This window comes from Saccostrea cucullata, unplaced genomic scaffold (genome assembly GCF_032062105.1).
Source record: "Saccostrea cucullata isolate Sc308-1 unplaced genomic scaffold, CSIRO_AGI_Scuc_v1 ctg145, whole genome shotgun sequence".
Lineage (NCBI taxonomy): Eukaryota > Metazoa > Mollusca > Bivalvia > Ostreida > Ostreidae > Saccostrea > Saccostrea cuccullata.
In genome coordinates this window covers 327,570-354,282 of record NW_026931856.1, presented here as the reverse complement: position 1 = coordinate 354,282, position 26,713 = coordinate 327,570, and the positions used below count along the sequence as shown (strand labels likewise).

Below are 26,713 nucleotides of genomic sequence, written 5' to 3'. Positions count from 1 at the left end.
TATTTATCGCTCTTAGAGGTCACTTGACCAATTTGACCAATATTTGAAATGAGCCAATTAAACACATTTTTTTAAAACATTTGTGTTCAAAATACACAGTTTCGTTAATAAAATTTATCGTAAATTAATAAATTGACGTTTGAATATAATTCAAGGGGCATTTTATTTATGCTGAATAAATGTCTTAGACTTATCAAGAAAAACTTGTAGATAAAATAAAATCTTTATTTCTATAGTGTATTTTTAAGATAAAAATATTATCCGGAAACCAATTTTAAAAATCCTTTTTATAGGAAGCTTCCTCAAATAATGTGCCCAGAACACCCTGATGCTTTTCTGGTGGAGGATTACCACGCAGGAGACATGATCTGTCCCGAGTGTGGCCTAGTTGTCGGTGACAGGTAAAGCTGATAATCATTCCTAAATGTTTTGGCATTGTTTATGTAGATTGTTTAAATTCTATTTACCATAAATAAAAAAAATCAGAAGCTATATCTTAAAAGAAATTAAAAAATCATTGAAAACAGAGACATAAATCTCTGATGAAAAGAAGTTACAGGCTCAATGAAAAATATTTTGCATTGTTGTAATCTAAAGAAGTAAGTTAATGATTAAAATGAGAAGCTTTTTTATGTTGCAGGGTTGTTGATGTTGGGACTGAGTGGAGAACTTTCAGTAATGACAAGACAGACAAAGATCCCTCCCGTGTTGGAGCTTCTGAGGTAGGAACTCTCCACTGCCTCGTCTCATGTTTATTTTGAAGAACATGTTATCCTTGTTTTCCTTTTTGTAATTAATAGATTAAAGAATGGATAAAAAAAAAACCCCAGTAATCTTGCTTCAAGAAATTCTTATTTTTTTTATATTGGAAGTTATCTCGTTATAACCTTTCTTTTGTAGAATCCCTTGTTAGATGGTGGGGATCTATCAACTATGATAGCCACAGGTGTGGGTGGTTCAGAAGGCATGGTCGATGAACACGGGAAACCAATGTACAGGAACAGGCGAACAGTTAGTTCCATGAAAGCTATAACAAACATTAACAATTTTGCTGCATGAATACAATTTTAAAGATTTAATGTACAATTTCACATATATTTTTTGATAACAGATGAACAGTTCAGACAGAGCATTGATAAATGCATTCAGAGAAATAGGACAAATGGGAGACAGGCTTAACCTACCAAGAATGATTGCTGTGAGTTTGATTGGTTTATCTCATTATTATTGTTCAAATTTATTGTGATATTTTGTAATCCAGATATTCTTGAGGTTTGAAATGATTACAGAGGTCTTTTTTGGGAATATATTTTTAAAAAAATGCTCTTAACCAATTATCAATTTAAAACAAACAAAACCATAAGTTTTAATTTGATTAATAATAATACTTTTCAGGATAGAGCCAATACATTGTTCAAACAGGTTCATGAAGGTAAAGCCCTGAAAGGTCGTAGTAACGATGCCATTGCCTCAGCATGTATGTACATTGCCTGTCGTCAAGAGGGAGTTCCAAGGACATTCAAAGGTAAACCACAAAAACAGACATTTGGAACCCACCTTATGATGTCTTTTATGTCATTACGTTGGTAGCATTGAGGTACTAATGCATATAGTCCCTGCACCTTTTCAATTAATTAAAGATAAAGTTTTCATACTGTAAAATCAGAAATATTCATGGAGGATTATATTTCATTTATTTCCTTGTTAACAATTATCAACAAGAATAAGTCCGACAAAAAAATTTTCAGGACTAATTTTGAAAGGGTTACTTTCGAAACAACGAAATTTTATGCCCATGAAAATTTATACCTTTAAAGTTAAATTAATTCTCATGATACACATTGTCAATTCACTTAACTGACTCATCTTCTTTCTTACAAATTTGTAGAGATCTGTGCTGTATCAAAAATTTCCAAGAAGGAAATTGGGCGTGTGTTCAAGTTGATCTTGAAAAATCTGGAAACAAACGTAGAACTGATCACTACAGGGGACTTCATGGTATGTATTACACTCTAAATTGTTTTAAAACAAACGAGAAAAGGTTTTAATTTGCAATCTGATCCTTTCAGTCCTTTATCATTTGTAAAAGTTTAGGTGCTTGTTAGGTCTCCTACAATATAAACCAAAGCTGAAGGTAGATGCGTTTTACAGCAATATAAAAAGAACTAGAGGTACTGTGAGCAATGAGCTCACTAAATGATACCCCCACTTTCCATATGATTATAATGGCAGTGTCCATGTTTTGCTATGGGAAAAACCCCAAATACATGTATGTGTCAGATCAAAATGTCAAATAGGAGGTGCACAATGGCAATATGTAATAAAGATTCTGTGAAAGTTTCATCAAATTTCATTCAGTGGTATGAGAGGAGTTGTTGATAAGAGTCGGGTACTCCAAAGCATAACAGACGGATAGACGGGCATCCCAATTACTTTTCAAGCGTGGGATATAAAAATAAACACTTCGACATCATTCTTTTTCCAAAAAATGCTAGTGGATGGATTTACCTCATAGAATAATTTCTTTTGTATTTGAATGTGTTTTCTGTATGGATTTATCCTGTGCTAAATATAATAATTTCTTTTTTTTTATTATATGTATTTGAATGTGTAAATTATTGATATGATAATAATACAAGGATATACTGCTCTAAAGGGAGTCCTTAGTTTTCCACTTTCCAAATGTTTATGTCTCAACTCTATGCAATCAAAGCTATAAGTAGGTAATAATTTAGCTTATGATGTGATAGGAAAAAAAACAGTTTGTCACATTTGTATTTTTTTTATTATATACCAATTTCATTATGACAGTGAAGTGTAAATAAATATGAACAAGTAAATTGATGACTGTAAAACATTGAAAACTCTTGTAGAAATAAAACCACATGCTTTGATAGGAAAAATGTATTTCTGATTTAACAATGATATGGCCTTTAATATAACATTTTTTTTAAAATATCAGATAAACACAAGAAATATAATCATAAATGGTTCACACTGTTTTTGTTTTTATACTTCCGTAAATTGTGACTCTTTGTTGCGTTTGACGTCCAGGTATCAGTCGTCAGATCTACGTGTAGTATCAACTTGAACTTGACCTTGAGTTCTCAAAACAGAGCGGATTTCCACGATTTTCGCACACTTTTCACTGTATTTCATTTCTATGCAACATCACTTTTTAAAAGCCTTTGCCTTCAACCAATTGTATTGGCGTGTAATCAAACACAACCATATCAACAATAGCTTTTCCGATGATGTTATCTAATTTATTTAAACATATTAGACCTTAAATGATATTCAGTGAAAACAAACAAAGCAAATCAAAAATAATGGTAAAGACAGCCAAAGGTGATTGCTTGGTCACATTTACTATATAAACACTGTCAAAGGCGATAACGGTCATCTAGCCCTAATTACTGTATCAGTACAATAAGCATTTTACGTTTTAAAACAGATTTTTATTGGATTAATAAATAAGCTATGAAATATTCAAAAATATACATCCAAGTAACAACCAATTTTAGTCATACTCGTATAATTATATGAAAAAAAAAGTATAACATTCATAAAGTACTTTTTAAATAAACTTTAATTTTAGAATTGGAATTATTTCAGATCTTGACTTAAATTGCCTGTCAGTGTGACTGCAAAATAAGGACCAGGTCAATATATGTTTTAACAAAGTAAAATCCTTCAGACTTAGGAGCTATAGAGATGATTGGTCATTTGTTTGAAAATATATATATAACTTTAATTCCTGTTTTTCAGTCTCGTTTTTGCTCCAATCTTGGTCTGCCAAACTCTGTACAAAAGGCGGCCACACACATTGCTCGTAAAGCGGTGGATCTGGATCTCACACCAGGGTATGGTCTCTTCAGTGTTCATGATGGCTTTCATAACATTTTATATGTTTTTATACAAAACTAATCCTTTTTTGATTTATTGCAGTCGCAGTCCAATTTCTGTGGCTGCCGCAGCTATTTATATGGCATCACAAGCTTCTGCAGATAAAAAGTCCCAAAAAGGTAAGCTTCTCTGTTTCCTGGTGTTGCAGTAGAGGAGTTGGATTACAGACATTAAATTAATTTGAATAATATATACAAATGGTATAGACTAGTATACTGTATAGGATGTGATTATGATTTGTTAATCACTATGAAAATATCAACATTGACTGAGGCAAATTATTGTATGAATTTGACAATGAAGACTACAGTTAAGAGACCATTTTCATCAAGACATAATTATATCCCCGCTCTGAAGGATGGAGATATTCTGTTTACCCTTTTGAGACTGTCTGTTTGCCCAAAACAAATTTTCGTTGCAATTTTCTCTGCAACTACTCACTACAGATGCCTGAATTTTAGCACACTCTTTGTTTTGGCATGCCATATACTAAGTGGAATACTGAACTTGTTTCAGAGTGGTGGTTTTATTAATGAACATTGGCTCTCAAAATTAATTCCTGTTGAAAGGATAATGACAACATAAAAAATATTTTTAAAATGAAGTTTAAATATGGGAACCGAAAAGATGCAAGTGTAAAATCCTTTACAATTTTGTCATTTCCATCTTTATCAGAAATTAAAATGTGTTAAGTCTGATATGTTATTGATATTTTCAGAAATTGGAGACATAGCTGGGGTGGCTGAGGTGACAATCAGACAATCCTACAAGCTGATGTACCCCAAAGCTCATCTGTTGTTCCCAGAGGATTTCAAATTTGTTACCCCTATAGAACAGCTTCCGTCTCAGTGATTGGTGTAACTAGGGGGCATCGAAAGAAAACTGCAGAAAAACTAGATAGCTTTATCATCACCTCAAGTCAATAGCAATAGGGCCATTGGAAGAAAATGGCAGAAACAAGATAGCTTTATCATCACCCGAAGTCAATAGTTATCCAATTTCAGGATGGATTCTTTTTTTCATCCGTGTTTCCGTGTCTTACAGAGAGTTCCATGATTGTCCTATTTCTCCTCACTACAAATGTGATGTAGAGCAAGGAAAACTTTTGCTGTGGACTCACGCAACAGGTACTCCGCATATTATTGAGTTTGTTTCATTTTCAATGTCCATGTATGTATAAGTACATACATGTAATAATTTGTTAAAAACATTTTTGTAATCACTTGTATTCAATTTGATTATGCTACATATAGTTGAACTATGCGTATTTATTTAATGCCAGGAATATATAATTTAATTACAATATTTTTGTCAGAGGAACTATCTTTTTATTTCATAATTGTACTCTTAATAATACCTTATAGCAAAGTAAATTACAGTGAAGGTTTGACAAATTTATTCATAAAATGCATGCATGGATTTAACTTTGTATTTACATTCATTTTAATAGCATTAATGTTCAGGCTCATTTGACCAGATTGTGAAAAGAACGTTTAAATGTATTGTAATGTTGTGAATTCATTGTGGTCATTTCCAGTGCAGTATACATGTTTCATATTTTATCTTCAATTTTGCAGAGATCATTCTAGGGGGTAAACCGTCCCAAAAACAATAATTTAAAGTTAATAAATGAAAGAGAAATGGTTATGCCATTGCCTTACTTACTCAGAATTAAACCTACTCAACTAGTTTTGAAATATTAGTTCCTATTTGCAAAACTCTTGACACACATATTGTACATGTGTTTGCACTTCATGTAATCTGTGTAGAGAAATAGTTGTTTTTGAAGTGCTAACTACATTATATCATGATATGTACATCTATTTGTTGCAATCCCTAGTCTTTGAATTCATAAACTCTTTATATTTGATTTTTGTGAAGTACATTCTTCTTTTTTGTTAAGTAATTCATGTTTATAAAGTTTAAATGGCTTTATATAAGTTTTATTATACATTCCCAACATTGAGATTGGGGTTTACTTTCATTTGTATAACCATTTATTACTGAGAGCTGGTCGAAATAACTGTAAGTCAGTGATATGAAACAAGGATCTGCTTAATTCCTTCGGTGAAATTGCCATGAAATTTAATTCTCACTGTGACACAGTTACTTGTAATATTTATGTCTATGATGTTCCACAGAAACTGATACAAATTTTGTTTAAATGTTTGTAATAATGTAATATGACATTAAAGAAGATTGAAGTCAATACAGGTGTATTAATGTTTACTCATTTTCCATGAAGAGTGAGCTTAAAACTTTGCACAAGTCTTTTTTATTCAGCTTCAAATATGTCATGGTTTGAAAACAACAAAGAATAAAAACGATAGTTATGTGCAATCTCAGTTTATTGTTAACACAGTTATTTTGAATATTCATGTATAGTGCTTTTAATAATATATTTTTAAACATCATCAAGAAGACAAAATATCTGATATAACAGTCCAAATATTCATATTTAGTCTCATGTTTGTTCCTACTCTAAGACCTGTAGCCAGTGAAGGAGGGATTTCCACTGAAAAAAAAAGTTATAAGATCAAATGACATTTTACTTTATATTAATTTATTAACTGAATTAATTTATGATAATCAGAATTTAACAAACACTCGCTCAAATAATAAAATGCTTAACATATATAATCATGTTTTTAATAGCTGAACAAAGTTTTGTACTTGTACTAAATTAAAAATATACATCTTACTCAAAACAATTAGCATCACTCGTAAAATTTTTACCTATATACACGTATATGTACAACATTCTTACCCTGAACTTGAAGATTGTCCAAAACCTGTGAAAAATGAACACATGGCATTAATATTACTTACCAACCGTTTTTGATATTTTTCCAAACCAAACTAAATCATCTTTAGTAATAATTTGTGTTCCTAGTTTTCATTGAATTTGAAAAGAGTAATCTGGGTCTGTCTGTCCATCTGTCTGTTATTATGTTCCCCAAACGAAGTTGGGGAACATATTGTTTTTACTCTGTTTCTTCTTATTATTATTTTTCTTCTTGGGAAAATTTTGTCCGCGAATGATCTTGTAAAGTACACATCCGATTAAGGGGAAACCTTTTTAGGATAAGTGGGCATGTTATGTAGATTTGCGGAATCAAGGTCATTTTGCGCGCACGTGCTTGCAAGAGCGCGCACATGCAACACGTGAAATGACCAATATACTTGAAATTGCCGTAACTTTAACATTTTTTGATGTAATGCTTTGATATTTTGAATATTTAGACATATTATAAATGTAGATGAGATGACATTGTCAACATGCCATTTTGCGCGCACGTGCTTGCAAGAGCGCGCACGTGCAACACGTAAAATGACCAATATAATGGATATAGCCTTAACTTTTCTACTTTTTGATGAAATCTTGACATGATCAAAAAAGCAAGATCTTGCACGTGCGCTTCGCTCTGATTGGCTGATAAAGTCTCTATATCTTTCTTGTTTTTCGACGAAATCCTATGAAATTTTGAACATAGCCATGCATTAAGATATCCTACAATATGATATATAGCAATTATCATGAAAACACGTGCATTCACGTGTGCTGCAATCTGATTGGCTTAAATTTTAAATAGCTATAACTCCTTTGGTTTTCAACCAAACAGGATGGAATTTGGAACATAGATAGATATAATGAACTTCTACAAGACGGTGTGGTCACAATGCACATGCATACACGTGCGTGTACGTTCGCTGTAATCTGATTGGCTGAAATTTTAAACAGCTATATTTCCTTGGTTTTCAACCAAACAGGGTGGGATTTAGAACATAGATAGATGTCAAGGACTTCTACAAGAAGATATGGTCACCATGCTCATGTATGCACGGGCGAGCACATGAAATGAGATAAATCAAAAATACACTTGAATGAGTGTATTTTTTTTTTATACTTTTGGATTAAATACTTTAAAATTTAGTATATAAAAAATATATAGATTGTGTAGACAAGATGATATGGTCATTACGCACATGCATTCACATGCGCAAGCTTTGCAATGCTAAAATTTGAATGAACTTGGCATTGTTAAAGTCTCGAATGCATAGATTTTATCCTATTTAATGAAGCTGTTACAGGGAATATGGCACCAAAAGGGAGTTGGGGAGCGTTTGGGGAACATCTGTAACGGTCCCCGTTACAATTAGAACTACATGTAGTTTCCTATGTATTTAACACTTTTATATCCAGAGGTTTTCTCAAACAGCCTGTGAGCTTTTGCCAAGTTTATATTGTCTATAGAAAATACCAATTTTGAGGTGTTAAGATCTGAGGCCAAAGTTAGAAATTTATACATTGCATAAAAAAAAAAATAGGTATTCAAAGATTATGAAGCTCACCTCGACGAATGTTATCTGAGAGTTTAAGTAATGCAAATCTCACATCATATTTTTTCTTAACAGTTTGTATTTATTCTGACAACAATATTCAAGCAAGTTCTGTTTAAACAGGTCTAAAAGTTCTTTGGGGATTGACCTGTTCCAAAAACTTTAACCTGGTCACTAATCTGGAATAGTAGGTCAGATCCAGCATCCAAAGCAAGTCTGGTAGTGTCCATCCCTAGATGCATTATCCATGGAATTTTGGTCCAGGTAGGGCTTATAGTTACTTGGGAATGAACCTGCTCCAAAAACTTTTTAACCTGGCCACTCATCTGGAAAATGTAGATAAGATCCAGCATCCGAAGCAAGTCTGGTAGTGTTCATCCCTAGATGCATCATCAATGCAAGTTTGGTCTGGGTAGGGCTTATAGTTACTTGGGAATGGACCTGCTCAAAAAAATCTAACCAGGATGGTAACGCCGATGGTATAGCATAAGCTCATCTTGACTTCGTCGAGGTGAGCTAAAAATGATTTTCTGTGATTACTTTACTTCTCTTTGAGGTTTCGTAATGAAATTTGTATCTTTTCAATATGACTTAAAAAGACACTATTGATTTGATCTTGGTCAAAGACCAAGGTAAGACAATCATATTTTGCAAATATGATAGAGTATAATTTTTTTCAGATGGTAACTTTTGTTCTTATAAGCTTTTGCAATGAAACTTGAATAGTCTTGACTTTCTTCAAATTAAAATAAAACTATATTTTTGAAGGCTAGATGATTAAAGATCCCTGTTTTTCATTCTTTATCACATAAATTCCTAGAATTAGCTTGTACATGTGTGCATGTATAACATTATTAAAATCAACTTTATACATGAAAAGTGAATAATGGAGTCAGCAAGATCTGTACACTCTGATGTACACATGATTTGAAGCATAAAAAACTCTCACCTGAACTTGATCCAAAGCCTCCTCCACCTCCACCCCCTCCAAATCCTCCTCCAAACCCGGTACTACTGGCCTGTGACAGGGCACCAAAGGAAGAGGTGTCCCCGCCGTGAGCCAGACCCCCAAAGGTCGGGGAAGACCCCGAGGCAAAGCTGAAGTAAAAAAATCATCAACAGGATAACATGGGCCCATTTATCAGTCTCTATACATGTACATCATTTAATACAATGATGAAATAAAGACTAAGTAAGACTAATAGGGCCTTACTGTTTTCTGGAGATGATTTTACCCTACATACATGTAAATGTATGATGTAAAACTTGATCCCCATCTTAGTTCTATTCCGACATCAGCATTCATATGTGTTTTAATTTTCTTTAATGAAAGTAATTTAGACATACACAGAAAACCATTGTTCACAAATGGACATAAGATCAGACAGGAGCATATCCTATGTCCATCTTAAAATTTGGTGTATTGTTAGGAAATGGTATACACTGATCTTTGCAATTGTCTCTTTCATTAAGACAAGTCTTTCATCCTGGACAGACCAATGGAAAATAAATAACATACCCTGCAAATCCCCCAGTACCACCAGTATTCTGTGGAGAGCCTAGCTGATTTGAAAATGAGGCTCCACTTCCAAATGTGGATCCTCCTCCAAATGCAGGTGCCGATCCAAAGCTGGGGGAGCTTCCAAATGATGCCTGTCCCCCGAACGCTGGACTTCCTCCAAAACTAGGACTTCCTCCAAACCCTATTCAGCAAGAATTCAAAACATTTATGAAATATCTGCATTACTGCACAAACTTTTGCCCTAATTTTCAACCAAAACTTGTTTTTCAAAACTTAATTACACATGAAAATAACATTTTTCTGTTATTTTTCACTGTGTGGGAGTTATAATAATTGTAATATTGCTTCCTCTGGATGATTTAAAAGAATGTTACCAGAAAAATAAAACTTACCACCAGGGCTTTGTGTTTTAGCTATGCCAAAGCCAGAAGATGCCACATTGGAACCACCTCCACTAAAACCACCACCTGCAAATGGGCTAGATCCACCTCCACTTCTTAAGGTGCTAGGACTCTGACTGCCAAACAGGTTGGCTATAAATAGAAATTAAGAAGGCAAAAAATAATCTTTCAAACAAGAGGCCCAGGGGCCACATCGCTCACCTGAGCAAATCGGCTAGGAAAAAACACAGATCAGAACTGAAAAGTTTACTGAAGGGGGGGGGGGGGGGGGCTTGAATTTAATACTACTTTAGAATGCCTTCATATTAATACAGCATATGACTTTGCTGTTCTTGATAAAAGGATTTTTTAAAAACATTTTCTTCCTATACTATCACTAATCATTGCTTTGAAGTACTTGAGAAGACGATTTTCCTATAAATTCCTATGTAAAACTTTGATCAGCCATTGTGGCCCCACCCTACCCCCGGGGGTCATGATTTGTACAAACTTGAATTTACACTACGTGAGGATGCTTCCACATGATTCTCATCTTTCCTGGCCCAGTGGTTCTTGAGAAGAAGATTTTGAAAGATTTTCCCTATATATTTCTATGTAAAACTTTGATCGGCCATTGTGGCCCCACCTTAATGATTACAAACTTGAATCTACACTACCTGAGGATGCTTCCACATGAGTTTCATCTTTCCTGGCCCAGTGGTTCTTGAGAAGATTTTTAAAGATTTTCCCTATATACTCCTATGTAAAACTTTGATCCTCCATTGTGGCCCCACCTTACCCCAGGGGGTCATGATTTTAACAAACTTGAATCTACACTACCTGAGCATGCTTCCATATAAATATGATGAATTATGGCTTTGTCATTCACATATATTTCTATGTAAAACTTTGTCCCTACCCCCGGGGGTCATGATCAAATTTCCTGGCCCAGTGAATTATGGCTTTGTCATTCTTGAGAAGATTTTAAAGAATTTTACTACATATTTCTATGTAAAACTGTTCGGCCATTTTGGCCCTGCCCTACCCCCAGGGGGTCATGATTTTAACAAACTTGAATCTACACAACCTGAGCATGCTTCCATATAAATATGATGAATTATGGCTTTGTCATTCTTGAGAAGAAGATTTTTAAAGAATTTTCCTATATATTTCTATGTAAAACTTTGGTCGGCCATTTTGGCCCCGCCCTACCCCCGGGGGTCATGATTTGAACAAATTTGAATCTACACTACCTGAGCATGCTTCCATATAAATATGATGAATTATGGCTTTGTCATTCTTGAGAAGAAGATTTTTAAAGAATTTTCCTATATATTTCTATGTAAAACTTTGGTCGGCCATTTTGGCCCCGCCCTACCCCCGGGGGTCATGATTTGAACAAATTTGAATCTACACAACCTGAGCATGCTTCCATATAAATATGATGAATTATGGCTTTGTCATTCTTGAGAAGAAGATTTTTAAAGAATTTTCCTATATATTTCTGTGAAAAACTTTGGTCGGCCATTTTGGCCCCGCCCTACCCCCGGGGGTCATGATTTGAACAAACTTGAATTTACACTACCTGAGGATCTTTCTACATAAGTTTCATCTTTCCTGGCACAGTGGTTCTTGAGAAGAAGATTTTTAAAATATTCCCAATTATCTCCCCTTGAATGAGGGCGTGGCCCTTCATTTGAACAAACTTGAATCCCCTTCACCCAAGGATACTTTGTGGCAAGTTTGGTTAAAATTGGCCCAGCGGTTCTTGAGAAGAAGTCGAATGTGAAAAGTTTACAGACAGACGGACAGACAGATGGACGCCGGACAAAATGTGATCAGAAAAGCTCACTTGAGCTTTCAGCTCAGGTGAGCTAAAAACTATAACTGTAAAAATTGTGAAAGTAAAAATTTCAGAATTTATCAGCTTTGCTTTGAATGAAATTGAATCTATGAAAGCATTATTTCTTTGTGCTTTTTTTAAAGAAATGAATTAGTAAACCTGCAACAATATGCAAATGCTAACTTTGAGGGGTGGTTGAACTTCCAAATGACTGTGCTGATCCAAACACATTAGTTTTGGCCTTGTCCTCTGAGGGTTTACCACCGAGGCCCGAGAACATTCCACCACTACTTCCTCCACCAAACAGGCCGCCTGGAGACTGACCGCTAGGGGCACTGAAAACAAATGTAACATTGTACATGTAAATGCCTGACCAGGTTAAATTTGTTTTTCTTTTAACAATTTCAAATTGATTTATTGAGGTCCAGCATCTCCATTCTAAATTGTGATGGTGATTCTCATAAGTAATTCCCAAAAACCTTCAATCTGCATGTTTTTTTTCCTATTGCCTTCACTTCAAAATAATTCTATTTGACTGAATATCTTTCTGTGTATGAATAATATAATCTCGTGCAACTTATAATTGTGAGAAGAGGAGCATATCATTAACATTTGGTGAACGTTCTGTTCATGTGAACAATTGAACACTTAATTTCATAATATTCCACAACTTTAAAGAATTTTTAATACATGTACAACAAGCTTATGTTGTTTTGAAAAGGAAAAATCTTACCTGCCAAAACCACCACCGAATGGACTAGAAGTGCCTCCAGTAGATTGTCCAAACACTCCTTGGTTAGTCTGACCAAATCCAGACACAGAAGTAGTTGTGGCAGTGCCTCCAAATCCCAGACCACCCCCTGAGGTAACAAATCCTCCACTAGTGGACGTACCTCCAAACCCTGTCCCAGCGGTAGAAGTTCCAAACAGTGGTGCTGGCTGGCCAAAGGCAGGTGCAGAGGAGGAGGTGCCAGTTTGTTGTCCAAATAAATTCTTTGCTGGACTTCCCTGACCGAATGCAGAACTTGTTGTAGGAGAATCATCAGAGCCAGTCAGGAGTCCTCCGAGCACAGAGGGCTTTGATCCAGTAGAACTCTGACCAAACCCTCCAGATCCACTCTGACCAAATAAGCCAGTACCAGAGCTAGTTGTGGCAGAAGCAGAGGAGACTTGGCCAAACAACCCGGTGCCTGTTGTGGATGCTGTTGTACCTCCTGCTGTTCCAAATAAACCACCTCCAGATGTGGAGGTTGTGGCTGGCTGTCCAAATAAGCCAGAACCAGACGTTGAGGTGCTTGGTTGCCCAAAGGATCCAGATACAGTGGTTGTTTGTTGTCCAAAAAGTCCAGATCCAGTAGTTGTTGTTTGTTGTCCAAAAAGCCCAGATCCAGTAGTTGTTGTTTGTTGTCCAAAAAGTCCAGACCCAGTAGTTGTTGTTTGTTGTCCAAAAAGTCCAGAACCAGAGCTTGTTGTTTGTTGTCCAAAAAGTCCACCTCCAGACCCTGAAGTTGTTGTTTGCTGGCCAAATAATCCTGATCCAGAAGTAGTTGTTTTTTGACCAAATAATCCCACTCCAGATCCTGCAGTTGTTGTTTGTTGGCCAAACAATCCTGATCCAGATTCTGAAGTTGTTGTTTGTTGTCCAAATAATCCTGATCCAGAGGTTGATGTTGTTTGTCCAAACAATCCTGTTCCAGTAGTTGAAGTAGCTGTAGATGTCTGTCCAAATGCACCACTGCCAGAAGTCAAAGGTCTCCCAAACAATCCAGACTCTGAGCTGGAATAGGATGGCGGGGCTACAGTTGTTTGTCCAAGCATTCCAGATGTGGCTGTTGTTTGTTGACCAAACAATCCTTGTCCAGCACTAGAGACTGCAGTTGAAGTTTGACCAAACAGTCCTGTTCCAGAAGATGTTGGTTTTTGCTCAAATAATCCTGATCCTGAATTAGAGGATGCTGTTGTCACAGCTTTCCCCCCAAATATTCCTCCTGCAGCAGTGGTTGAATCAGGCATTTTTGATTCCTGTCCAGTGGGAGTGGTTTCAGAAGTAGTTGTAGCACTTGGAGTACTTATTTGTCCAAATATACCACCTTCACTAGTTGCTTGAGAATTAGTTTTACCAAATAACCCAGTACCACTAGAAGAAGTTGTACTCTGGACAAACAGGCCAGTAGCAGCAGTTGTTGCTGGTGTTGATTTTTCTGTTTCTTTTTCTTTTGTAGACTTGTCAAAGAGTCCCCCACCTGAACCAATGGGCTGTGCAAACAGACTACCCCCAGTTGCTAAACTGGTCAATGGTTTCCCAGCTGTCGATAAAGCTTTGTCAGAAGCATCTGTTACAGGTGCTGATTTACCTGTGGATTGTCCAAATAAAGTAGATCCTGTAGTGGACTGACCAAACACCCCTTTAGATGCTGTATTGTCGGTCAATGTTTGGCTAGATGGTGATTTTTGAAATCCAAACAGGCCACTCATGGCTGGCTTGCCTGTAGAAGTCTCTGCTGCTGCTGCTGCTGACTTTGGCTCCATTTCTGATTTCTCAGGTCCCTTATTTTCAGTGTTGGTCTGCTCTTTTGTGATGTCACTTCCTGCTAAATTCACTTCCTCCTCATCAGATTCCATTGAGAGTGCTGTAATTTTATGAAGAAACTAGATATTAAATGGTCAATTCTTCTAATGCATATTGTATTTCTAGGTAAGTCATGAAATCATTTAAGAGATAGGAATTTCCACACTGATTTCATTTCATTTAACCAAGAAAATCTTAATTCATGATCTAGTACCTTTTGCAAGAAGTGGTGAAGAAACAGGTTTTGGCTCCTCATTTTTGTTTTCTTCAGGTTTGGAAGGCTGGCCAAATAGATTTTTTCCTCCAAAGCCAGAGGTAACATCCCCTCCAAATTTGAAAGCTACAAAATAATATTTGAATTACTCAATATTTAATAAATGAAAACTGATGTACAACATTTTTAACACAATGTCCTATGATGCAAAGTTAGATCATATTTGATTTGCATTTCTGTGGTCTCTTTATATTTGTTAAACAGGAATTATTTTTTTTCATGGTTGAAATAAACAGTTAACTTACAAGATCAAGACCACCTATTGATAAAATAGGATGAGGCAGCATTCCACTTAATTACATATCAACAAAATTGTATTGTTTGTCAACATCACAAAATATGATACTTAAAATATTTAATGAAACCACAGTACCTCTGATAAACTAAGTGGAGGTATTTTCAATTGAAATCTACCTGTTTTGGGGGTGGAGGTGTTTTTGGCTGAGATCTACCTGTTCTGGGGGTAGAGGTGTTTTTTACCTAGATCTACCTGTTTCGGAGATGGAGGTGTTTTTGATCGAGATCTATCCATTTAGGGGTGTTTGAGGTGTTTATGGCCGAGATCTACCTGTTTTCAGGGTCGAGGTGTTTAGCCAAGATCTGCCTTTATTGGGGGGTGGGGTTGTTTTAGGTTGAGATCTACCTGTTTTGAGACTGGAGTGGAGGTGTTTTTGGCTGAGATCTACCTGTCTTAGGGGTGGTGGTGTTTTTGGTCAAGATCTACCTGTTTTAGGGGTGGAGGTGTTTGTGGGAGTTTTGTCCTCAGTCTTGACTCCTTGTAATCCCCCAAACACAGGGGCTGCTTGACTACCCCCAGAAAGGTTGGAAAACCCAGACAAACCCTGTCCAAATCCGTGTGTAGGCAGCAGTGCTGGCTTCGTAGTCTTCACTGAAAAACCTGTTGATGGACCAGTGGCAGGCTTTCTCTCAGCTATAAGAAAATTGCAGAAATGAATTTAATATCCCTGTTTTATTTCAGAACGAATTACAGTCTTAGACAAGTAATTTATTCTACATTAAAGTTCAAATGACCAGTACATGTATATGCATTCTAAAAAATACTTTAATTGTTTAATTGGGGCCAATCCTGATGCTGACCCCCTGGGGACATTCTCAAAATTTTTTAAGAGGCCTACTACCTCCATATAGTCAAGTCATTTGGCTGCTTAGTTAAAAGTCATTCAGAGATCTAAATAAATGTAGTGGTTCCATGTACAATGCATCCTAGGGAATTAAGTATAAAAGAGGAATCATAAATGCAAGTTGGTCTAACAAGAAGTAATGGTTATTTAGCCACAACTATCCAGACATTCCTTCCATTGGCTTAAAAATTAATTGCAGTGTTTATAAAGGGATGTCCAACTGACCTTTTTTCTTATTCGGTGCTTATAACGAGATTCAACTGACTTATTTTCCTATTCAATGATTACAAAGATATTTCCTACCAGTGTTCCACATTAACGTTAGTCCGTTAGTCTCAGACTAATACATTTTCATTCAGACTAATAAAAATTGTAGCTAATTAGTCCGAACGGACTAATCAAGTTTTCTGGGGGAAAAAAGAATTTATCAATTTTCCACAACTTTCACTGGAAAACCCCGTATCTATTTTTAGCTTTCTATCTTTTTGGCTGAAGTTAGGTAATTCTGAGTCAATTAGGCACTTAATTCGAGGACTCATTGGTATGAAATCAAACATTTTAGCGATCATGATTTAGTAAGACACAATGAAGAAAGATGTCGGATGTTTAGATGATGTAATCATGTATAGATAAAAACGAATGAGATCGGGAATACGATCGTAGTTCCTGATTGTGCAATTTCAACGAATTCTTGGTATAAACATTTCATGTAAATGCTTTGCTTTGTTTATTTCAAAAAAGTATAAAAAGTACATTGCAACATTAAATCTATTTATTTATTTTTATTTTTGACGGACTCATAAAATTTCCCGTGGACTAGTAAAAGTAAAGAAGCACTAGTCCGGCCGGACCAAAGCCTAAAAATGTTAGCGTCGAAACCTGCCTACTGACCTATTTTCCTATTCAGTGGCTCTGAATCGTGCTCACTTTCGATGTCTTGTTCCTCATCGTAATCATCGTCTTCATCATAATCTTCATCATCATCATCATCTTCCTCCTCAGTCACGTCCGTAGATGTTGTAGGTGTAATGTCCTCAAACTGGGGGTACCCATCTGAAGGCTTCACTAATATAAATAAACTTTGTCTTTAAATGACAACCAGAATCATTTATTTCTTTCAGTATTTTAAATGCACAAACCATATTTATGAAAAATATATAAAACTTACAATTTTGTGGAACTTTGGGCTGAAAACCAATCACTGGGGATGAGGCCTTTCCAATGTTAGAAAACTAGAATAAAATGAACATTTTCATAAAATGCTATTTAAAATTCGACATTTTTTTCTGTAGCCATGAAAGAACAATGTATTTTTACAGTGGTGACATAAGTGGTCAAAATATTCAACATATTCCATTAACAACATCAGTTTTTGAATATTGTTTCATGGGTTTAAATCTACAATTTTGAAATACATGTATTAATCAGTCACAAATGTAAATTTTTTTGTGATATTTTAAAATTCTTCAGAAAATAATTGGTACATGATCAAATCTATCTTTCTTGACCAACGTACATTTATATCCTTATAAATGTTTTAAAATATACCTTATTTCTTTAATGATTTAAAATTTCAGAGAAAGTTTATTTAAATTGTAACGTCATGTTTGAGATCCAGTATATTGTGAGTATTTACCATGAAGCCCTGCTGATAGCTGTTGGGTTTGCCCTGTGTGTTGAGCTGCTGTCTGAGTCGGGTCTCCATTCCCGGGCTGACAGGCTGTAAGCCCTGACTGGCAAGCTGGCGAGCTCCATTGTGGGAAGTGGCACGTAAAATCGTCCTTCCTTGTATCGAAGGCTTTAACTCAGGTCTGAACTCTGAAATATGACCAACAGAGTAACCAGAAGCAACGAAAAAATTAATTTTCCTGAATTTTTTTTTTACTTATTACAGTTCTATTTAAAATTTTTAAATATGATGTTGTTTATGCCTGTAGGAATGCTGACTGTAAATTAACAGTATAACAGACCTGCAGTAGGGGGCGCTTTGACAGGTGAGCTCTGCCTACTCAGGGCCTGGCGGATCTTCTCTGTGGAAGCCAGTCTGGACATGGACAAGTTCTCTAAAATCAGCACAGAAATCAAAGTAGGAAAGGTTGAAAACAAAAGAATTAAAAACAATTAAAAAGCTTTCTTTATCTATCAAAACCTTATCTATGGGACAAAGAAATTATGACACAGTAACACACTCTGTATTCCAGTGATTAAGGCTACTTATTACCTGGTCTGGTTGACTTGACCTTTGCCACTGTTTTCCGAGACAGGTACTCTCGTAGTTTAGCCTGCTTCTGAGGAAGAAGAGAATAACTTTTGGGCGTATTCTTGCTCACTCCTGGAGACTTTGAGGGACTTTCCAGTAAGGAATCTGCCAAGGATGACAACTCTGCAGGTCCCCTGTAATAAACACAAAGATAATATCAACTGAACACTTTAAACACTGGCATAATGTCCACTTTGTTGGGTTTTTCAGACCTTGATGTGTCTGGGTGTTTCCATGTGGAATTCTTGTTGTATAGCTTTAACTGTTTCAGCTGAGATTCCAGGTCAGACAGCTGATTTTTTTCTCTAATAATCAAATTTCTGTTGCTCTTGATCACCTGGTATATTCCATCTGTTGTGGGCCTCTTAATTCTGAAAATAAAAATAAACTGTTCAGGTTCATAACAATCAGGCATTTTGTACAGAATCTATGAATGTGAAATACATAATAGACCAAAATACATGTAAACTGATAGATGAAGCTTAAGATATGTTGCCAAAAAAACAAGAAAAATAAAAAGATTGGGATTAACAAAATACTTTTATTCAGAAGATTTTTTTTTCATATATGTTAGATAAACAGCTTGTGAAAATTTTGATCTTGCATTACCCTTGTTCATGTGGCTGTTCTATCAGCTTTACATACCCTTATTTGTAGCTGTCTATCAGCTGTTATTACCCTTATTCACTGTGCCTGTCCTATCAGCTTTTATTATCCTAATTATTAAATGTGGCTATTCTATAAGCTTTACATACCCTTGTTGAAGCTGCTCTACCAGCTGTTATTACCTTTATTCAATGTGGCTGTTCTATAAGCTTTACATACCCTTGTTTCTTCTTCTTCCTGCTTTGATAATCCTGCCATTCCTGGTCTAAGATGGCATCCACATCCCTCAGGCCCTGGTCCAGCAGCTGTTGTTGCTGCTGTAGACTCCTCATTGTTGTCAGACTTTTAGGGTCGAGGGCCCTGGTCCTCATCATGTGACCGTACTGAGGGTCAGAGTTCAACTGCTCCCTCAGCTTACAGTCCTCCACCATAGCAAAACAGTCCAGACACAGGCCCTTCAAGTCGGATATCTCCTTACTTTGTTCCTTCAAACAACAAAAAAACCTTTGTATTCTACACTGTAAAATCAAAGTGCTTAGAAAAGCACTACAAGTGCAGTTCTCTTCTTTAGTATACATGGTATATATATAAACGAATGTGAAAAGAAACAATCTGTTCGAAATCTCTGAAATACTGTATAATTGAATTCTGAAACCTATCTAAAGCAAGCAAAGTACATTCACTTTATCTGTAGGGTATTCCTGGTTACCTTAGTGTTGGCCTTGACCTCTCCACAGAAGTTGCTGACCTCTATAGTACTGTTGCGGAGTCTCTGCATGTCTGCCTTACTGCCGATTGTCTCCCTTACCGCTCCAGCTCGTTGTTTAAATTCTCGCAACTCTTTCTCAAAATGGGCAATCTTGCAACAAAAGAGCATACATTTTAAAACAATACAAAATTTTTTTATGTTTCAATCAAAAGAATTGTTTGTGAAAGATTGTCAGTAAAAGAATAGCCTATATTTCTACATCAATGAATAACTTTAATTTTACCTCCTCTGCAATAGATGCACTAAACGTGTCATTCAAGGACTCCGATGTAGAATTAGAAGTCAAGGTTTTCTGACTGGAATCTGAAAAAAAAAATTAATGATGTCTTCAGCTTAAACTTCAAAATTAATCATAATAACACTACTCCAACAAATTAGTGTCAATATTATTTAAGTGTTAACATCATTATTTATAATCACAACATTGCACTGTAGTAATCACAACATTACACTGATATGCTTAGGTTTTATTCTGAATCACTTTCATACATCAACTAAATAGCTACAACATTACATCAACTGACCTGTTACAGCTATATTCTGAGTCACTAGTCCTGTCACTGGTTTGCTTTCAGTAGGTTGCGTTCTCTCAGCAGTGGGAGCAGGGGAAGGCTTTGAAATGCCCATACTTGTTTTTTTCTCTTCGGCAAGCAGACCCTGTAGTGAAGCATTAGAACCCTTGGTTGCTGCTATTCCAGTGCTAGGCTTGGCTTGAGGCTGCTGGGAAGTAGGTGTATTCCCTGCTGATATTAAATTCCCAAATGATGGCATCACCCCAGCTACAGTAGACTTTGCACCAAAGGTAGGAACCGAAGATGCTGGAGTGGACCCAAAACTTGGCACAGCAGACCCTGAGGTACCACCCGTCAGATTGGGTTTAACAGCAGGTGAAGCTCTTGTGGTACCTGCTGGGGTTGCTACAGCTGTCAGTCCAAACTTAGGCAGAGTTGAAGTGGCAACTGATCCAAAACTTGGCTGTGTTGGGACTGCTGATGTTGCAGACACACCAAATGTTGGCAAAGTTGATGCAGCAGATGGTTTGACACCAAAAGCAGCACCAGGAGAAGCTGCGGCGCCAAATGTAAAGGTTGACGGCTTAGATGCATTCGGTGTACCAAATACTGCTGAAGACTGGGTTGCTGGGGTTGGGGTTGCTGCAGGCTTGCTACTTATAGGAGCAGCAGATACAGCAAGGGTCTTGTCTGGACCAGAAGATGTGGTGCTTGAGGAGGAAAAGCTAAAATTAAACCCCGTTTTATTGGCACTTGTACTCTGAGGAGCAAAAGAAGAACTACTTGATGTCCCACCAAATGCAGTGGAAACTGGTGCAGATGGTGTAGTGACTGTAGCATTAAAACTGAAGTTGGCAGACGACTGAGGCTTGAAACTAAACTGAGATGGAGGAGCTGAGGTAGCACCAAATCCAGTCTTTGTAGTGGCTGCTGCTGCAGTTGTTACTGGTGCAGACAGAGCTGATGCCAGGAAACTCTGTCCCACCTGAGTTGTTGCTGAGGCATTCTGACCAAAAATGGACCCAGCTCCAGCACTAGAAGAGGACGCAGATGATGTAAAACTAAACCCCTGAGTGGCTGGAGCTCCAAACAATGACTTTCCTGTAGAACCAGAGGCAGAAAAACCAAATGCACTGGCTTTAGACTCTGAACTTTGACCCAGGGAAGCAGCTGAACTTTGACCCTGGGAGGCAGGTGAACTCTGACCCTGGGAGACGACTGGGCTAGCTACTGGCTGCCCAGACTGGGCTTGTGGTCTTGTTTCTATAGGAGCTGCATCCTTCTGTACGGTGCCTGTCAATGAAATTAATGAAAACAATCATGAATAAAAGTTGAAAATCCTCTTCTGAACAATCACAATGTTTTATGAGTATGCTATACGATACCTTGAGTGTTTGCTGGTTGTGGTTTTCTGACTGGGCCCGCTGGCAGTGGCTGAGGGGGTCTGGTGATGGCCGGAGCCTCGGCGTGACTGTACATCATGTAATAAGTCACCAGTACTCCGTCAGTAGAGAGCAGAATGAACAACGGGCTGGGTGGATGAGATCTTTCTCCTGTGACAAAAATAACATGGCTTATAGGTAAGAATGATTAGAATTTATAAATTAAAACAGACTGTGTGGCAATATTTATTTGGTGACTGACACTGCATTCTCTACAAGGCAGAACAAAAAACATGAGATACGTGTATGTTCTTATTTTGAATGATGAAATACAAATCATCTTTCCATAAACTTAAGATAGACAATAGGTGATCCACATGTTTACAGACGACATTCGGAATTTGTCCTTGAGTGTAAAATCTCTGTACTCACCCACAGGAATGGCATACTGTGAAGACAGGTCTACAGCGGCTCCCAGGGGAAACGTGTCAGCGTAATCCTCTGTTAGGGGTAGCTCAGCTCGGGCAGCGTCATCAAGGGTCCAACGCTCAAAGGTGTTCTGAAAGAAACATCAAATTGTACAGAATTACTGTTACAATTCACTGGACTGCTTAAGAATTTCTTGTAAGCTACATATTAATTCTGTAACAACTCATCCCTTCAAGTTGGAGATGTATATAAAATCTGTTCTATTACACATTCACCAAAGAAACTTAAGTGTTGATGATCTGTTTTATATCTTTTAATGTACCTTATTATCAAAGTGTTTGGCAACAATTGCTGTTTCACAAGCAGTGCTGGATGTACACAAAACCATTTCCCTTAAAAAAAAGTAAATAAATTCAATCTGTCCAAAAATATAATGAAATGCATTGTAAATAAAATTTCAATATAATAAATACTGTTAAGCAATAATTATTTGTGTCATCTTTTATTTCTGATGTGTCAGTTAGAAATCAATCCATGCCTTTAATGTTAGTGACTGAGGAAACATTTTCTACCAATTCAAAGTAAAATAAATGGTCCATAGCAATAAATATTTCCAAATTAAAGTAGGTCTTGAAGATCGAAATGGAGACCATTGTAAAGGTTCATGTCTCAATTTATTCTCAAGCATATTCATGACATGCATTTATCAACTTTAAACTTATATATACATGTACATCATACATGAATGATATAAGCAAAGACCACAAAAGAAACGGCATATCTCATGAAATATGAATTTTAACAGATCATAAAAATTCTAATCAACAGTGTATAGGTATTTTTTATACCACTGTGGGATGTAATTGAAGTGCATTTTGCAGGCCATTCCCTCCCCATTTCCATAACAAGGATCTTCAAAGTTGATAAAGGCTGGAGCACCATCCTTCTGTAAAATCAATGATAAAACCGGTGTATGATGACAGGTAGCATGATTCGTATATCTGATTGTCATATTTGATATAAAATGTTAAAAAAAAGAAGCTACTAAAAAATTGCTTCAAAAGTCTAAATATGCTTTAATATTTCAAAAAAATAAAAAAAAATATTTGTGCAAAATATAGTGCAAAAGACCTCCCCCTTCAAATCACACAGGAGGGTTGTAGATGGAGTAAGTATACCCACCGATCCTGAGGTCAGGATGACTGTTGGCTGGTTATCAGATCCGTCCGAGGAAAAGTATGAGGCCAGAAACATGTAGGTGGATATCCAGGTTACTCCTTTTACTACAAAAATAATATAAATACAAAATTTTGATACACAAACATTCAAGTGTCCACAAGCTGTATAAAAGTACATACATTGGCTGTTTGAAAAACAGCACTATGGGCAATTGCAATGAATGTGGCAAACGGATCTTAAACGCAATTCAAAGTGTGGAGGTAAACATATTATACAAGGGTTGTCCGGTAAAATCGTGGACAAGGCGTTTTTCTTGAAAAGTAATGGGCGCACTTAGCTGAAAATTTCAGCAAATGTTTGTTTATCATATTTAAGTGTATCATAATGTATTTAATAATACATAAACAAAAATAAAGATTTTATTATGCTTGAATGTGCACAGGGTACGGTCTTATGGCGCACGATCAAAAAACCAAGGTTATATTAGAGAATGCACAAGTATTAATTCGAAATAAAAGTTTTGGGTTTTTCAAGTAGGTACATATTTTATGGATCTAGTAAGAGGTGTTCACTATTGTCTAAAAAGTTGATACCCCCATCAAATATTGTGATCATAAATTGGTTAGGGTGCCACCTTGATTAACAGATTGACACAGATTTCAATGATCTAAATTTCCATTTCTTATCATGCTTAAAATATTTACATAAATCTCTAAGGACATTGTAGGTTAATTAAAACAAATAATACATCATATAATTCTAAACTGGCTGTGTTAGAGCTTAACAAATATCCATCTGCAGCTTTCAATTGTTTATTGCATATTATGAAATAATGGAAATGCTACAGTAATAAAAAAAATCAAAAATTAATTATTCTTTAGACTATAAAATTCTAAGTCAGACATGACTGCAATTTGTTGCAAATATATAAAAATTGAAATGTAATTTTTTTTCAATGAACACATGTATAATTAATTTTAATTATATTATTCAATTTTCATTTAAATGTTTTAATTACATTACACCAATTGAAAGATCTTTAAATGAACTACAGCCATCAAGAACTCTTAATTAACACAAGCATATTAGGCCATTTCTTTTTGTATCCCAAGAGATAAATTAAGATGGCATGATGCTCTTGTTAGTTAACTCCCGACAATGAACTCATTAATTTCTCTCTAATTTGACATGCACATTTCTGCTATCAAAATTTCTCCTTGAAGTGCTTGATAATTATGCCCATGGGACAAACTGAATTCCTTTCAAATCATTAACATTTGTTATAGAATTTGCTGTAAAGTATATGATAAAAAATAAGTTTTTACTTAATTTAGCATTTTTTAATAAGGATACAACTATATTTTTACATTTTTTAGGATTATGAAATTTAAAATTTTAAAGACTTATTTTTTTTTTAAAAAATCACTTAAATTAAAGGTCACAGTGACCTTGAAATGGTGTGACACACCGTACTGCATAAATTGTCCAAGTTTGATGATTGTAAGTCTAATAGTTTTCTAATGAGCCAAACAAAAATGAAAATCACAAAATAAAAAAGAAAAAACGAAAATGCAGAAAAATCATCCAATCATGATGAAAATCCCAAGTGCACACCTTCATATGGTGAATAATAAGTGTATAAATTTTCAATTGTTTCTGAGAAACGGTCACAAAATGTGAATCAATGGTGATTCCAATATACCCCCCTAAACTTCGTTTGCGGGGGTATAATAAAAGTTTTAAATACATTAGATTGGGATGAAAATTATCCTTATTCGATTCCACAATTAATTTTGTCGTCTTTTTAAAAATTTCAAGGCATTTGGTTAATTTTTGGCAGTTTCCTGAGCATTCGAAATGGGACAGTGGTAAACTCAATACACGAAAAATGGCGACGTTTGATGACGTTACGGCACACCGGAGATCAGTTCAGTTTGATTTAAATGTTGTAATGACACCTTAAGAGACTTTAAATGAATACAGAAGAAAAAAAAAATTATATTACCATATCTTTAGTATACAAATGAAATGGGAGTTTTCTTAACGAAGTCTTTTTGATCTAGTCCCCTGGTAGTAAAAAACATACGGACAAACTGCTATTGTAATAGCAAAAGACGCTGTCACTGTCGACCGTCGATATAAGATTCTCTATTAGTTAAATGATGGTGTGAATACTTTCCGTAACTTACTAATAAATCTTCAGAAGATCGCATGTTTGTGCCAGATTGGTTCCTCAATTGTTTATGGAGACTCAAGTATGTGAATCAATGGGATTCTGAATTAATAATGCACAGACAGTTTGTTTAGACAGGTTTGCAGAACTTGAGTCACAAAGAAGTACAAGTATGCTAGATATCTGTATTTCTTACAAACCTTCATACTGCTGGTCCTCCGGTAACACTGACGGTCTGTCCCAGTCTCTCTTCTTCTTAAGTTCATGGTCAAACTGCATCAGAGTCCCATTACCTGTGCCTATCACCAGTTGCTTCCCTTTTGGGCTCCAGCACACTGTAAAATTCATTCATACCAAAAATGTTTTGAAATATGAAAAACTTGGAAAGAAAACACACTGGATAACCACAGTAACATCATGTTAATGCTTTGAACTAGAATAATAACTGGAAAAAAATGTTAATATTAAAAAAGTCATTTAATATTTAAATTTTTTTTTAAAGATCTTGCACTGAATCTTTGATCCAATTATTTAACGATTCCACTGAATGAAGTTTTACCGCTACATTTGAAAAAAAACATATGAAGATTAGAGAAAAACAGTATTTTTAAATTTTTCTGTAAATTCCAAAAAACCTGTAAATAGTAACCTTCATTTACATACAAAAACCACAATCAAAAAAACTAAATTAAATGTGTATTTAAAAAAGATTTAAGCAGGTGTTTTAAAAAATGCAAGCCTTCAGTGAATGCAAATATCACCAAAGGTTGACCTCAACTTCAAAACAAACATTAGTTGCAGACAAAGGTGTTCATTAATCTTCATGTGACAGATAAAATAAGCCTCTATTTTCTGCAACATATAAAATAATTCCATATATAATTGTAGTTTACAATTTTCTTCTAAATTTACCAAAATTTTTTAGAGAGTAATGGAGTTATTATCTGATTACCTGTTAAAATTAACAACATTAAGGCAGCAAAAAAATAAAATAAATAAATAAATTATTAAAGAAATAAAATAGTAATAATAATAAATGATATCATCATATATATCTTGATTTTAGAATTCAATAAAATTATCATAAATCGTTATGTACAGTATTTTAACCAAAATAAAGTACGAGCATTATTTCAAATCCATATTTCAGAAAATGTACACTTCATTCAAAATTGACCTTAACTTCAAAACAAAGTTCATTTGCAGACAGAGGCGGTACAGCTATTAATCTCAATGTGACAGATAAAGATAATGCTTAGGATTTTCTTCACGTGGAAGTTAATTAATCCCAAAGGACAAATATTGCACAGCCTTCCCAGTTTATAATGGTAACATTCTCAGCAGTTATCTCTCTTTACCCATTCATTCTTATGCATAGTTAAGGAATAACCAAGCTCCAAACCAGAAGACAAATAACTAATCTTAG

General features: G+C 35.5%; 2 protein-coding genes across 3 annotated transcripts; one reads left to right on the top strand and one right to left on the bottom strand.

Moving 5' to 3' along the window:
• The first annotated feature begins 271 nt into the window (after positions 1-271).
• LOC134233712 (transcription initiation factor IIB-like) lies at positions 272-6,115 on the top strand. The gene is made up of 9 exons (XM_062715712.1): positions 272-401; positions 641-722; positions 901-1,011; positions 1,112-1,198; positions 1,396-1,525; positions 1,889-1,998; positions 3,769-3,863; positions 3,949-4,025; positions 4,625-6,115. Exons 1-9 carry the CDS (start codon positions 310-312, stop codon positions 4,756-4,758), a joined length of 918 nt encoding a protein of 305 aa, XP_062571696.1. The 5' UTR covers positions 272-309; the 3' UTR covers positions 4,759-6,115.
• Positions 6,116-6,236: 121 nt separating this feature from the next.
• On the bottom strand, positions 6,237-25,650 carry LOC134233706 (nuclear pore complex protein Nup214-like). 2 transcript variants are annotated; one of them, XM_062715700.1, is made up of 25 exons: positions 25,488-25,650; positions 23,118-23,218; positions 22,784-22,881; positions 22,258-22,327; positions 21,939-22,065; positions 21,510-21,677; positions 20,137-21,417; positions 19,836-19,915; positions 19,553-19,702; positions 19,063-19,328; positions 18,450-18,608; positions 18,199-18,371; positions 17,948-18,040; positions 17,614-17,795; positions 17,146-17,209; positions 16,869-17,042; positions 15,560-15,766; positions 14,776-14,901; positions 12,726-14,622; positions 12,176-12,327; positions 10,162-10,302; positions 9,745-9,950; positions 9,197-9,266; positions 6,674-6,698; positions 6,237-6,421 (listed from the first exon to the last, which is right to left on the bottom strand). In XM_062715700.1, the coding sequence occupies exons 1-25, from the start codon at positions 25,633-25,635 to the stop codon at positions 6,388-6,390; spliced, it is 6,192 nt and encodes a 2,063-aa protein (XP_062571684.1). In that variant the 5' UTR covers positions 25,636-25,650; the 3' UTR covers positions 6,237-6,387. The 2 variants fall into 2 exon arrangements, with proteins under 2 accessions (XP_062571684.1, XP_062571683.1); XM_062715699.1 differs by having other exon boundaries at positions 9,197-9,345; positions 9,767-9,950.
• Positions 25,651-26,713: the final 1,063 nt, after the last annotated feature.